At 42.0% G+C, this 14,745-nt stretch overlaps 1 protein-coding gene across 2 annotated transcripts; it reads right to left on the bottom strand.

Moving 5' to 3' along the window:
- Window positions 1–7,052: 7,052 nt before the first annotated feature.
- pigm (phosphatidylinositol glycan anchor biosynthesis, class M) lies at window positions 7,053–14,318 on the bottom strand. Of its 2 annotated transcripts, XM_046355909.1 has the most exons (6): window positions 13,851–14,318; window positions 12,975–13,065; window positions 10,874–11,412; window positions 9,461–9,719; window positions 9,027–9,128; window positions 7,053–7,392 (listed from the first exon to the last, which is right to left on the bottom strand). In XM_046355909.1, the coding sequence occupies exons 2-6, from the start codon at window positions 13,038–13,040 to the stop codon at window positions 7,225–7,227; spliced, it is 1,134 nt and encodes a 377-aa protein (XP_046211865.1). In that variant the 5' UTR covers window positions 13,041–13,065; window positions 13,851–14,318; the 3' UTR covers window positions 7,053–7,224. The 2 variants fall into 2 exon arrangements, with proteins under 2 accessions (XP_046211865.1, XP_046211864.1); XM_046355908.1 differs by having other exon boundaries at window positions 12,975–14,317.
- Between the last annotated feature and the right edge of the window lie 427 nt (window positions 14,319–14,745).

Here is a 14,745-nt window from a genome sequence, read left to right as displayed (position 1 = left end):
GTACAAATCTGTCGTTCTGCCCCTGAACAGGCAGTTAACCCACTGTTCCTAGGCTGTCATTGAAAATAAGAATTTGTTCTTAACTGACTTGCCTAGTCAAAAAAAAAATGTATGCATGACTATAAGTCTCTTTGGATCTGCTAAATGGCACATATTATATTACTATCCCTCAGAGTCCTCCTGCAAGTGATCATCTTTAAAGGATGACCTGCGTGTCATAATGCATTATCATTCCTCAAACATATACAGTGCCTTGCGAAAGTGTTCGGCCCCCTTGAACTTTGCGACCTTTTGCCACATTTCAGGCTTCAAACATAAAGATATAAAACTGTATTTTTTTGTGAAGAATCAACAACAAGTGGGACACAATCATGAAGTGGAACGACATTTATTGGATATTTCAAACTTTAACAAATCAAAAACTGAAAAATTGGGCGTGCAAAATTATTCAGCCCCCTTAAGTTAATACTTTGTAGCGCCACCTTTTGGTGCGATTACAGCTGTAAGTCGCTTGGGGTATGTCTCTATCAGTTTTGCACATCGAGAGACTGAATTTTTTTCCCATTCCTCCTTGCAAAACAGCTCGAGCTCAGTGAGGTTGGATGGAGAGCATTTGTGAACAGCAGTTTTCAGTTCTTTCCACAGATTCTCGATTGGATTCAGGTCTGGACATTGACTTGGCCATTCTAAAACCTGGATATGTTTATTTTTGAACCATTCCATTGTAGATGTTGCTTTATGTTTTGGATCATTGTCTTGTTGGAAGACAAATCTCCATCCCAGTCTCAGGTCTTTTGCAGACTCCATCAGGTTTTCTTCCAGAATGGTCCTGTATTTGGCTCCATCCATCTTCCCATCAATTTTAACCATCTTCCCTGTCCCTGCTGAAGAAAAGCAGGCCCAAACCATGATGCTGCCACCACCATGTTTGACAGTGGGGATGGTTGGTTCAGGGTGATGAGCTGTGTTGCTTTTACGCCAAACATAACATTTTGCATTGTTGCCAAAAAGTTCAATTTTGGTTTCATCTGACCAGGGCATCTTCTTCCACATGTTTGGTGTGTCTCCCCGGTGGCTTGTGGCAAACTTTAAACGACACTTTTTATGGATATCTTTAAGAAATGGCTTTTTTCTTGCCACTCTTCCATAAAGGCCAGATTTGTGCAATATACAACTGATTGTTGTCCTATGGACAGAGTCTCCCACCTCAGCTGTAGATCTCTGCAGTTCATCCAGAGTGATCATGGGCCTCTTGGCTGCATCTCTGATCAGTCTTCTCCTTGTATGAGCTGAAAGCTTAGAGGGACGGCCAGGTCTTGGTAGATTTGCAGTGGTCTGATTCTCCTTCCATTTCAATATTATCGCTTGCACAGTGCTCCTTGAGATGTTTAAAGCTTGGGAAATATTTTTGTATCCAAATCCGGCTTTAAACTTCTTCACAACAGTATCTCGGACCTGCCTGGTGTGTTCCTTGTTCTTCATGATGCTCTCTGCACTTTTAACGGACCTCTGAGACTATCACAGTGCAGGTGCATTTATACGGAGACTTGATTACACACAGGTGGATTGTATTTATCATCATTAGTCATTTAGGTCAACATTGGATCATTCAGAGATCCTCACTGAACTTCTGGAGAGAGTTTGCTGCACTGAAAGTAAAAGGGCTGAATAATTTTGCACGCCCAATTTTTCAGTTTTTGATTTGTTAAAAAAGTTTTAAATATCGTTCCACTTCATGATTGTGTCCCACTTGTTGTTGATTCTTCACAAAAAAATACAGTTTTATATCTTTATGTTTGAAGCCTGAAATGTGGCAAATGGTTGCAAAGTTCAAGCGGGCCGAATACTTTCGCAAGGCACTGTAACTCAAAGCTACATTGTTCAGAACACACGTATGGCCCAAAACTCAATAAATGGACATTATAGAACAAAATGAAAAGCAACAGAGCAGCTTGCAGCTGCCTAATGTGATCGTTTTCATACTAGCTCAGATGACAATGTATCCTACATCCCTCTGCCCTTTCACCCATGTCAATTCTACAGTCTGGGATAGTGAAAAGTTTATGATATTGCTTTGCCTCACAACTCTCTACCTTTCACCTGAAGTGCACTCCTCTTCAAAAGCATTGGATTGCTGTGGGCATGGTCTAGACTAGAGGGAGTTTCCACCATAGTTCTTACACCACTCTTTTGTACTTGAATCCATGAAGGGAAGTGAACAAGAACACACATAGAGCCTAAGGATAGAAAATGAAGTGCTGTCCCAGGCAGTAGAATATAGTGCGGTTTACTGACTTTCTACATTCCATCCTCTCGATGATCCATAACATGGTCTTTTGACAGTCATTCCTGACCTCTCCTTCTGCAATGTATCGTGGCAACCCTCCCGAACTAGCTTTCAAAGGGGAACCAGGATTCGTTCACCGTTTAGGGCTTAAATGACACTAGTAGACATGGTGGTCTCAGAAGAATGGGTTTATCCCCCAGAGCCTGGGACAGACTGGCCAAGTTATTAAGCACGGCTTTAGCTCAGCAGGCTATATCACGGTTCCAGGACAGATGTTGTCTGTATCAGTGGCAATGTGACTGTAGCGGATTAGAGTGTGTGTGTGTGTTCGCGTGTTTAAGCGATAGTCTTTTCCCACGGTGGCTGTGTGGAGCACCATGAGTCTAGAAAGATAAACTATGGCACTAAATGTTCCATGGCACTGGATGCAGTGGAGGCTGCGGAGGGGAGAACGTCTCATAATAATGTGGAATGGCATCAAACACTTGCAAACCATGTGCCTCTGTATGGCACCGCTGTGCCCTCCATCTCAGTGCTATGCCAATAGCCCCCACCTTCCACAGAAGATCTAGGATCTGCTCAGCAAACCCGTCCAGGCCTTCACAGTGAGTCCCATGCCACTCTCAGGTAAATCCCCCCCACACACCAGGGATCAGTGGCTCCTGCCCACTGTGCCTAAAGGGAGGTGGCCAGGACCACGTTGGGACAGCAGGGGATGCTGAATGGGGGGGTAAATGTAAGCCACTGTTTAAAAGTAGGTAGCGTAGCGGTTAAGAGCATTGGGCCAGTAACCAAGAGGTTGCTGGTTCGAATCCCCAAAACGACTAGGTGCGAACTCTGCCGATGTTCCCTGGGGCAAGATACTTAACCCTAATTGCTCCTGTAAGTCGCTCTGGATAAGAACGTCTGCTAAATGACAAATATATTAAAGTAAAAACAGTGATAACTGCATCCAGGCTTTTAAGCGTTGGTGGTGTCAGATGTTGTGTTGAGGTAACCACCTGACTTAGACAGAGATTCACGTAAACTTTATTTTTTTCCTGATGAACCCGAGAAGGAACTTTCGAGCTAAGCCAGTAGTTTAGTTCATATACAAAGACACTACGATAAACATCACTATGTTAGGTTTCATTTTAATTCCAGACACAGTTGAGATAAAAGCATCACCTTCTTTCATGACACACAGTGGGAAAAGACAGGATGATAAATGAGCTCAATATCCTCAAAGGTCCCCAACAATACACTCTGTGTACGCTGCAACAATACAGACTCCCAGCCCAATATCACAAGTGCCAGATTGTCCTCTCTTCATTTATGTTGTTGTTGTCGTCCAAACAAAAATAGAAAACTAAAAAGGCTACATGGCGTAAATAAGTCAAAGTAAGAGTGAAAAACAGAAGACCCTAACATACTGGATGCCTAATATGCTCTGGGGTGAAGTTTTCCCTCAACCTGGTGTCAGAGCATTTTATATTATTCTGTACAGTGGTGTAAAGTACTTAATAGTACTTTAAAGTATTTTTTAGTTAAGTCGTTTTTTGGGGTATCTGTACTAAACTATTTATATTTTTGACAACTGTTACTTAATTACATTCCTAAAGAAATGATTGTACTTTTTACTCCATACATTTTCCCTGACACCCAAAAGTACTCGTTACATTTTCAATGTTTCGCAGGACAGGAAAATGTTCCAATTCACGCACTTATCAAGCGAACATCCCTGGTCATTAGTGCCGCCTCTGATATGGTGGACTCACTAAACACAAATGCTTTGTTTGTAAATTATGTCGGTGTTGCCCTATCCGTAAATAAAAACAAGATAATTGTGCCGTCTGGTTTGCTTAAGCATAAGGAATGATTTCTACATTTACTTTTGATACTCAATAATATTTTTGCAATTACATTTACTTTTGTTACTTAAAAACATTAAAAACAAATACTATTACTCAAGTAGTATTTTACTGGGTGACTTTAAATTTTACTTGAGTCATTTTCTATTAAGGTATCTTTACTTTTACTCAAGTATGATAATTGGGTACTTCTTCCACCACGGATTCTGTACGCAAATCCGAGGCACTCCATTTAGTATGACGTTACGTTTCATATGATATGTATTCATATGCGGATGTCCGTCATCCATTTTGTACGATAGATTACGAATTTGCAAAACGTATGATGTTACGAAATACAATTTGTTGTTGCTAACATTAGCTAGGTGGCTAACACTAATGTTAGCTAGGCTAGGGGTTAAGGTTAGGGGAAGGGTTAGCTAACATGGTAAGTAGTTGCACAGTAGATAAAAAGTAGTAAGTAGTTGCAAATAATAAAGTTATCCGTGATGAGATTCGAAAACACAATCTTGGGTTGTTAGACGTTTGCATTATGCTCCCACCCCGACCAACCACATTCCTTTCATATTAGCGTTATGTAACCTTCTCTATTATGTAACCATACCAAACTTAACATATCACAGTATGCTGAACAAAAATATAAACGCAACATGTAAAGTGTTGGTCCCATGTTTCATGAACGGAAATAAAAGAATAAAAAATGTTCCATACACACAAAAAGCTTATTTCTCTGAAATGTTGTTCAGAAATGTGTTTACATCCCTGTTAGTGAACATTTCTCCTTTGCCAAGATAGTCCATCCACCTGACAGGTGTCGCATATCATGAAGCTGATTAGACAGCATGATCATTACAGAGGTGCACCTTGTGCTGGGGTTCATAAAAGGCAATGCCACAGATCTCTCAAGTTGAGGGAGTGTGCAATTGGCATGCTGACTGTAGGAATGTCCACTATAGAGGTTGCCAGTGAATTGAATGTTCATTTCTCTACCATAAACCGCCTCCAATGTTGTTTTAGAGAATTTGTCAGTAAGTTCAACTGGCCTCACAACCGCAGACCACGGTGTAACACGCCAGCCCAGGATCTCCACATCCGACTTCAGCTGTGGTTGAGGGGTATTTCTGCCTGTAATAAAGCCCTTTTGTGGGTAAAATCTCATTCTTAATGGCTGGGGCTGAAATGGTTGTGTTCATATTTTTGTTCAGTATAATAAGCTACCATGACATTAATTAGCATGTAATGGTGGCACATACAGCAAGTAGTATGCAGTTGCACCATTAGCTAGCTGTCACTGAGAAACAAAGGGACTATATGAGAGAATGAGTTGTGTGCTACACATCATCCCTCCAGCTACAATAGTACATCACTATCTGTGACAATAGCATCAGAGTCACTTAGCATTCAAGGATATAAAAGATCCAAGTCTGTCAGAGACACACCCTTTTGCAGTGATACGAGTGTAAATGCGCTGTATAGAAGTTAACATGTTTAATCCTAAACCTTGTCAGCACACAGGCGACCTTGTGACACGACATCTAACTGACTGCGCATGACTGACTGCGCAGAGGAGGATGTGCAATTCAGTACAGCAGAGAGAAAGGCATGGGGCTCGGGGCAACAACGACGCAAAGGAGAACCTTTGATGTGCATTGACAGCTGTATAGAGGAGGGAGGAGGATGAGGAGGTTGATCCATGGAGACCAATGAGACCTTAATCCTTTTCCAGCGAGGGTTGCGTGACCGGTTCGCCCCCACTAGTCATTACTCCCTACACCATTGGCTCTAATTGGTCACACCCACCACCCCTCCCGCCTTGTCGTTGGTCTTGATGAGCAAGGACCTTGGGGATGATGTCACAACCCCAGACTCCAGCAGATGGGAGCTAGTCACGCAACCCACCCCGGGCCTAGAGTAAATGTGTCAGTGCTTAAAGAGAGCCCTCATTACCAGGTAAACACGGTAGATTAAAGGAACCGAACTTAGTGTTTCCCTATTGAGCAGGATGTTTTGTGCGTTGTTGAGGAGGTTCAACTAGGCGAGGCGGCTAAATGAAACAGCATTGGAGACGTATTGGGTGCGGGTTAGGTTTGGCTGGTGGGTGGGTGTGGAGCTGGAGAGAGGGCACTGAGTGCAATAGGTGTGACTCATGACGTGGGAATGCAAACTCACAGCCAAGTCACGCACAAGCATGAACACACACAACTCTGTTAGGGGTCACTAAGTCAGCGGTCATAACCCAAGGGACGGAGTGTAAACTCACCCTTGCTTGTGCCTCATTCATGACCTTCTGGCATTTTGGCCATTGTTCTACTTAGAGTAAGATGAACTCGTGGATACCATTTTTATGCATCTGTGTGCAGTATGAAGGAAGTTTGCGGTAGTTTCACGAGCCAATGCAAATGACGAAGTCTACAGGTACAGTAGCATTGCTCGTTAAACTAACGCTAAGCCAGCAGAGACATAAATTACATATACGAGTTCATCTGACTCTGGGTAAGTAGAATTGAAATGGGCTGAAATAACAGAATCTCACAGTCTCTCTTTAAACAATATCTAGAAGGCAAAGATAGAGCAGAATTATAAAGTAAGAATCTCCATGATCTTAAAGTAACAAATAACAGCAGACATTATTGTTTGTCTTCAAGTTGTGTTCATGGCTGAATTCCTTGACTATGATGGGGGCATTTGAGGATAGAGCCTCTTTTAGTGCCGTTATCAGCTAAATGCTGCCACCTTCTGATACGTTTTATTTAAAAGGCACCCTGCTTTATGTCTATGTACTTTATTCACTACTGGGTAGAAAAAGCTGATAAGCCTGTATAAATTCTGCAAAATGGTGTACGTACAGTTTCAAAATATATATATATATACATGTTTTACCAAACTGAAACATCAACAACCAACATACAATATCATCCATTGAATAGACATCCATGCCAGGTATTTTTATATATACAAAATTCCCATATAGACAAAATAACAAATGCATTGCAATTATCAGCAACTAAGTTGTCTAGTGAAATGTCTTCACTTGATCCCTTACATCCAAGGAGCGTAGAATTAAGTGTTCAAGTAGTTGTCCGGATATCACTCTACTTTCAATCTCTGCGTAGTGTCTGATGGTTTGTAATGGGTTATAATCTGTACCATTATGAATGAGTTAATGATCAAGAACATCAGTCCAGCCAGCCAAATGAGCAGAAAGGTGTTGTATCCCTCAAACTCCAGGTAGTACGCAGGGGCCAACCATATACCCTGAGACAAAAGAAGAAAACATTCCCTAAATACATTTTCCTAAGTATATTGCCTATACAACTTCAATGACAAGTAATTTTATATGATGCAAGCTATAATCTGACACATTATGTATTATTTTTATAAATATTATAATGACTAACTTTGGGGGAGTTTTTGAGCTACTATTTCATTTGATAATATTGGAGCCATGTTAGTCTGGTAATACTGAATAGAGTAAGTTAGATTGGGTCTCTTTTTGAAGCCCTTTATGTTCATATAATGGGACTAGAACCAGGTTTCCATCCAACCTTTTTATGCAAGTAAAGTACGTCGGATAAGAAATGTCACTACAGACTTGATGGAAACAGCTAAATTTTGTCGACAAAACAAAATACGCTAGAGAAAGTGGGATCTTTATTTGTGTCTGTAAAATTCAGTTGTGTAAAGTAGTTAAGTAAAAATAATTGAAAGTACTATATTAGGTAGTTTTTTAGGAGAATCTGTACTTTACTATTTAAATTTTTGACTACTTTTACTTCACTGCATTCCTTAAGAAAATATTGTATTTTTAATCCATACATTTTCCCTGACACCCAAATGTACTCGTTACATGTTGAATGCTTACCAGTACAGGAAAATGGTCCAATTCACACACTTATCAACAGAACATCCCTGGTCATCCATACTGCCTCGGATCTGGCGTATTCTAAACATACATGCTTCGTTTGTAAATGATGTCTGAATATTGGAGTGTGCCCCTGACTAGCCGTAAAAATTATATATATATATTATTTTTTTAAATGGTGCTCTCTGGTTTGCTTAAAATAAGGAATGTAATTATTTATACTGTTACTTTTGAATACTTAAGTATATTTTAGCAATTACATTTACTTTTGATACTTAAGTATATTTTAAACCAAATACTTTTAGACTTTTACTCAAGTATAATTTTACTGGGTGACTTTTACTTTACTTGAGACATTTTCTATTAAGGTATCTTTACTTTTACTCAAGTATAACAATTGGGTACTTTTTCCACCACTGGTCAAATTAATTGTGTGAGAAATGGCAGTGGAAAGACTATATGCAAATATTGATATAATAGCCGTCATATCGAAGTAAACTAGCTCTGACTGGGAAAAATGTTAGTGAACGGAATTAAGTCAGAAACTCTCATCTCTGTAGAGAACTTTCCGACCTTAATACATCTGAATTCATGCCCCCCCCCCCCCCCCCCCCCCCCCCCCCCCATTTTTCCATAATAGCCTCATCTCATTGTGTAGGGCAGGCTATACCCGCACTGTATCTACGAGCTGTTGGCTAGAGCGCATGTCCCAATACCAGAGGGAACATTCACTATATTACGTAACATTTTGTGACAAAACACCTCAGAGTTGAAAATGTGAGGAAAGCCCATTTAACTTGGATTTTTTTATTTATTCGGTACATGGGAATTTAATGTGAAATGAATGCTTTATGTGCACCACGTCAACACGCACAGCCTTTTATCTGCAACATGTCAATTTGATGGAAACATATCTGGTGGGAAAATGTACATAGTTTTTTTATTTGGATTTTAGAATATTCACATGAAAATCTGTCGCCAGTTGGACATAAATCTAGATACAATCAACCAATGATGCTGCACCTACCTGTCCTGCAAACCAGAGAGCCAAGAGTTCTACTCCTTGTTTTGGTGACAGGGTCAGTCGAGGTAGGACGAGAGGAAACAGACATAGATACCATAGGAAGTACTACAAAAAAGACATGACACAAAAAATACTATCAGCATCATAACATTCCCACAAGCTGCATTCCATGGATTTGATGTTACAGTATGGACGCCCTTGGTTTTCAACCAATATAATGCAACAACAAAAAAACACTGCACCAGCATGATACAGATTGGGGGAAAGGTCACATTCAACACAACAGATAACACAACACAAGTGTCATAACATTTAACCTAACATATTCTACCATCCATGTCATATCAGTGTCACAATACCATGTTAATGGGTTTAACGTTACTTAACACCTAGCAACACTTTCAAACATGATACAGATGGAGGAGTGTCATGTTCACCTGGGAAGTGCAGACTTTGTTGAAGGAGACAAAGATGGCGGTGTGGAGGAAGCAGCAGAGGGCCAGGTCTGTGTGGAAGGCCAGGGAGACCAGGAACAGCAGCAGGGCCTGGGGCAGGAAGGCAGCCAGACCCAGGGTCAGGCTCCAGGGGCTGTCTGCAGTCAGGTACAGCATGTAGAAGTAAGGGGAGAAGTTGTGGCGGATGTCCCTCCGCGTCAGGTGGTACAGGTAGGTTTCCTGGAGGAAGTCCCAGCCGTACCTGAGGACAATTGTATTGGTAACATGATTTACCATTAGCAAACAAGCATCAAACACATGACATAACAGATTTCACAACTAGTTTTAAGTTCCTCGGCATACACATCACAGACAAACTGAATTGGTCCACTCACACTGACAGCGTCAGGAGGCTGAAGAAATTTGGCTTGTCACCAAAAGCACTCACAAACTTCTACAGATGCACAATCGAGAGCATCCTGGCGGGCTGTATCACCGCCTGGTACGGCAACTGCTCCGCCCTCAACCGTAAGGCTCTCCAGAGGGTAGTGAGGACTGCACAACGCATCACCGGGGGCAAACTACCTGCCCTCCAGGACACCTACACCACCCGTTGTTACAGGAAGGCCATAAAGATCATCAAGGACATCAACCACCCGAACCATTGCCTGTTCACCCCGCTATCATCCAGAAGGCGAGGTCAGTACAGGTGCATCAAAGCTGGGACCGAGAGACTGAAAAACAGCTTCTATCTCAAGGCCATCAGACTGTTAAACAGCCACCACTAACATTGAGTGGCTGCTGCCAACACACTTTCATTGACACTGACCCAACTCCAGCCATTTTAATAATGGGAATTGATGGGAAATGATGTAAATATATCACTAGCCACTTTAAACAATGCTACCTTATATAATGTTACTTACCCTACATTATTCATCTCATATGCACATGTATATACTGTACTCTACATCATCGACTGCATCCTTATGTAACTCATGTATCACTAGCCACTTTAACTATGCCACTTTGTTTACTTTGTCTACACACTCATCTCATATGTATATACTGTACTCGATACCATCTACTGTATGCTGCTCTGTACCATCACTCATTCATATATCCTTATGTACATGTTCCTTATCCCCTTACACTGTGTATAAGACAATAGTTTTGGAATTGTTAGTTAGATTACTTGTTGGGTATCACTGCATTGTCGGAACTAGAAGCACAAGCATTTCGCTACACTCGCATTTAACATCTGCTAACCATGTGTATGTGACAAATAAAATTTGATTTGATTTGATCTGAACTGACAATGAAAAGCTTTTCATGGTCAATGACCAACCAATCTTTACTAGGAGTATCGACAACAACTCAAGTATGCATTAGCCCACTGAGCTAGCCCAAACTTACATGTTATAAAACAGGACAGTCAATCCACAGAACACCACTCCGGCCACACCGGCAAACAGAAACAGCTCCTTATTCAATAGCCTGAGGGGAAACCCAAGAGCTCTCCTCCACCACCCCACTCCCCTCTCCTCCGCATTCTCCTTTCTCTGTAGGGATAGGGCAATAGGCAGGGCATAAGTCACCGGGTAAATTTTCATGTGGACGGCCAGGCCGTACAAGATGGCTGCCATGGGGAGTTGCCTCAGCTCCAGGCAGAGCAGTGTGGCCAGAACCAGGGCTGTTAGGACCGACTCGGCGTTGCCTCGGCTGGACACACCGGCCGGTAATGGGTTGAGTAGCCACAGGGAGCAGACACGGCAGGCAGCCTCGCAGCTAAGTCCCCGCTGGCGAAGGATAAGGTAGATCAGGTGGCCTGACAGCACGTCACACGTGATGAAGAGAAGCTTCCCGAAGACATGGCTGAGGTAGACATTAGGGGTCAGGATCCATGCTAGTAGAGGGGTGTAGCGGTAGGTGGATCTGTGGTATGGAGATTGGCCCTGCAATGACAGGAGGACAGAATGATGCAGGTTACACGACATGTAAAAAGCACTGTTTGCTAAAGTGTAGCTTTGCAGGAACGCAAACTTATCACCAGCAGGGACTCACAGCTGGTAGGTTCTTTCAAACAAAGCAAAATTCTCTCAATTCTCTCAAATAAAGCAAAATTCTCTCAAATGAAGACTTGGGCATGGTAATAGAACATTGACAGATCCAACCAAAATGTTATCCCATTGATTCTCAAGCCAGTGGATCAAGGATAAAACTATCCAGAAGATACCGACCCTACTGTTACGCTTGTTTACACTGAACTGCATTGTGCTCGCAATGCAATCATGGTTACTTTAAGACACCGTGGAGCTGGCGCGAGATATGGGTCAGAAAACGTACATCAATACAGGGATGGGATATGCATCTGTACTCCAAATTTGACCTTTATCCACACTGCTCCATCGAGAAGATTGAAATACTGCTAGTTTCCGGAACACTGCCCTATTTCGAACTCATGCTAGCCAGCTGTAGCCACAGTAGCCATTATGGAATGGCAACATCACGTTGAACAACAAAAGAGATGATTGGTGTCAGAGGAAGGCCCTGAAAAGATTTGGCATGGGTCCTCAGATCCTCAAAAGGTTCTACAGTTGCACCATCGAGAGCATCCTGACTGGTTGCGTCACTGCCTGGTATGGCAACTTCTCCTCCTCCTACCGCAAGGCACTACAGATGGTAGTGTGTAGGGCCCAGTACATCACTGGGTTCTCACTGGTTCTCTCTGCTACCGCACGGCAAGCGGTACCGGAGCGCCAAGTCTAGGTCCAAAAGGCTTCTTATCAGCTTCTACCCCCAAGCCATAAGACTCCTGAACATCTAATCAAATGGCACATTGATTCTGTACCGGTACCCCCTGTATATAGCCACTCTACTGTCATTTTACTGCTGCTCTTTAATGATTTGTTATTTGTTCTTTTTTACTTCACACTTATTTTCTATTTTTTCCTTAACACTTATTTTTCTTAAAACGGCATTGTTGGTTAAGGGCTTGTAAGTAAGCATTTCACTGTAAGGTTGTATTCGGCACAAATACAATTTGATTGGCTGACATTGCCATTCCAAAATGGCTGCGGTGGCTACTGCTAGCTAGCATGAGGACGAAAAGGGTTGTTCTCTAAATTCAGATTCAAAATCAGAGACATCCTAGTACTTTGCAAGACAGGAAAAGTAGAACAGATCTAATTAAATATTCACGGTTGTGAAGAGAAGCCAAAGTGGCATTTTGAATTTATTTTCTTCCTATGAATTTTGCTCTATCTTTTGAACCGTTTTGGCTATACACTTATGACCCCATTCCTGAAAGCTAGGACTCTCTGAAATATCGATGTCACAAAAAAACAGTTTGGGACTAATTGCGTTCTGACCCCAGTGCAGCTCAGTGTAAACAAGCCTAACGGTAGGTTCGGTATCTTCTGGCAAGGAAAAAACACATTGGAATCAACACATCTCATGGCAGAACTGTCTGACAGGCATGTATATATTTATAATATTTAAGGAAATGGTAACTTACCTGCGTGATGAACTTTGACGCATCTGTAAACACGTGATAATCAACATCGGTGTATTTCACCACCATAGTTCTGTCCTGATAGACGCCAAAACTGACCAAAACAAGTCGTACGAGAAACGACACAGTGAAAAGTACATTTTTATTCATAAGCTTGGACAGGACACGTTCCATGATAGAAGCCATAGCGTTAGTTGTCCAGCCTGTTCGACAATAAGTCAGCTAGCAGCTAAGCTAGCTACTGTAATTAACGTTACACTATTGCTAGGTAGGTAATGCAAGGGATAAAGCCATGCCGTGTCATTTTCTTATCATGTAGCTAGCAAGCTGACGTTAGATACATTCACATCTTACTAGATCGCTTGCCCATTATCAATTGTATAATACTTTTCACGATTTGACTAGCAATAGAAGTTGCTGCTGCTCCTGTTGTTAACTAGGAAATGTTTTCTTCTTCGTGTGGCTTTCCCGGCAGACTAGACGTTGTGTTGCTGCCTTTCGTAGTTTGGAGTGCAGAATGCACATTTTGGTCCCAAAAAGAAAAGGGGAATGGGAAAATCCTAAATTGTACCACCATCTAATCCTGCACCTATACACTATCCCCAAAAACCCAGCACCCTATCCCGCTACTTTGGCCCTAAACGATCCTACACTAGGCTGTCGGCCTGGGAGGATGGCACCACCTCTCAAAACGCCCTGTAGATCTAGATTAAAATCTCTCACCCCAAAATATTTCTCTGCTGCTGCAACTACCACATCTATTTTATGTGATTTCCGCTGCATCAATGCAGTGCAGTTGATCACCATGGCTATAAACGCAATAAATCCAACCTTGCTAAAACACATCCTCTCTGGATCTCTCTCTTCAGGCCTACTCACTGGGGGACTCCCGGCGCACCCTTGCGCTATCCTCTAATCTCTTCACTGCCTCAGCATAGAAACTTTCAGCCCCACTCGAATTTTGGCAATCTCAACCTGTCTCACAGGGCACTTCGGATCCCCAACTGCATGGGTACAGACACAGTGTTTTCTCTACCCCCAACTGTACACTCCCTCTGACTATGCCCATCTGCACATTTATCACATCACGGGATCTCAATTCTACACGCTGCTGCAACATGTCCGAATCCTTGTCATTTAAAACTCCGTAGCGTTTTCGGAACATAGGCCCTCAGCATAGAAATATAGCAGTAAAGCAAATATAACCTAATATGAATTTATCAGCTAGAAACTCTGTGTCAAAGCTTAACAAGACAGACGGTATTGTCATTCTCATTTATGTCTCAACAAACGGCGGGTGTCACAAACACCAGGAATATTATTTATAATTTGTTTAAAAAAAATAATTTTACACTCAAGCCTACCCCACTAATCACCGATTTGAGCGGTGCCCTGTTCCGGAGAGCAAACCACGTGACTCGAAGAGCCCGATTCATCAAGGCGGAGGATGCACAAAAAATCTAAACAATTCTACTTCTCGAAACTTTCACAGATGTAACCATTCTCAGTTTGTGTCAAGCTCGGTAAAGGACAATGGGTAAAGCATCATTTATGTGTCAGCCAAAAAGCAGGAATCCACTCTTTCCAAAAATCTCATTCCCACTGGAATTCTGTCTATGCTTAGCTCCATTCCGTTTTATTTTTATCCTGAACAATTCCCCAGTCCTTAACAATTACAAGCTTATCTGTATTACCGTTCTGTACTTTGTCATATATTTGTAGGTTTTATGTGGACCCCAAGAAGACTAGCGACTGCATGAGCAGGAGCTAATGG

The sequence above is a fragment of the Oncorhynchus gorbuscha genome, linkage group LG07, assembly GCF_021184085.1.
Source record: "Oncorhynchus gorbuscha isolate QuinsamMale2020 ecotype Even-year linkage group LG07, OgorEven_v1.0, whole genome shotgun sequence".
NCBI classification, from domain to species: domain Eukaryota; kingdom Metazoa; phylum Chordata; class Actinopteri; order Salmoniformes; family Salmonidae; genus Oncorhynchus; species Oncorhynchus gorbuscha.
The sequence above is the reverse complement of the archived record's forward strand: the minus strand, read 5'-3'. Positions and strand labels throughout refer to the sequence as shown.

Coding starts and splice junctions, on each gene's coding strand:
- pigm (XM_046355908.1), bottom strand. CDS start 13,157: ATGGCTTCTATCATGGAACGTGTCCTGTCCAAGCTTATGAATAAAAAT. Junction 9,720..10,873: donor ACTGTCCTGTTTTATAACAT/GTAAGTTTGGGC, acceptor AATTGTCCTCAG/GTACGGCTGGGACTTCCTCC. Junction 9,129..9,460: donor ACAAAGTCTGCACTTCCCAG/GTGAACATGACA, acceptor TCTTTTTTGTAG/TACTTCCTATGGTATCTATG.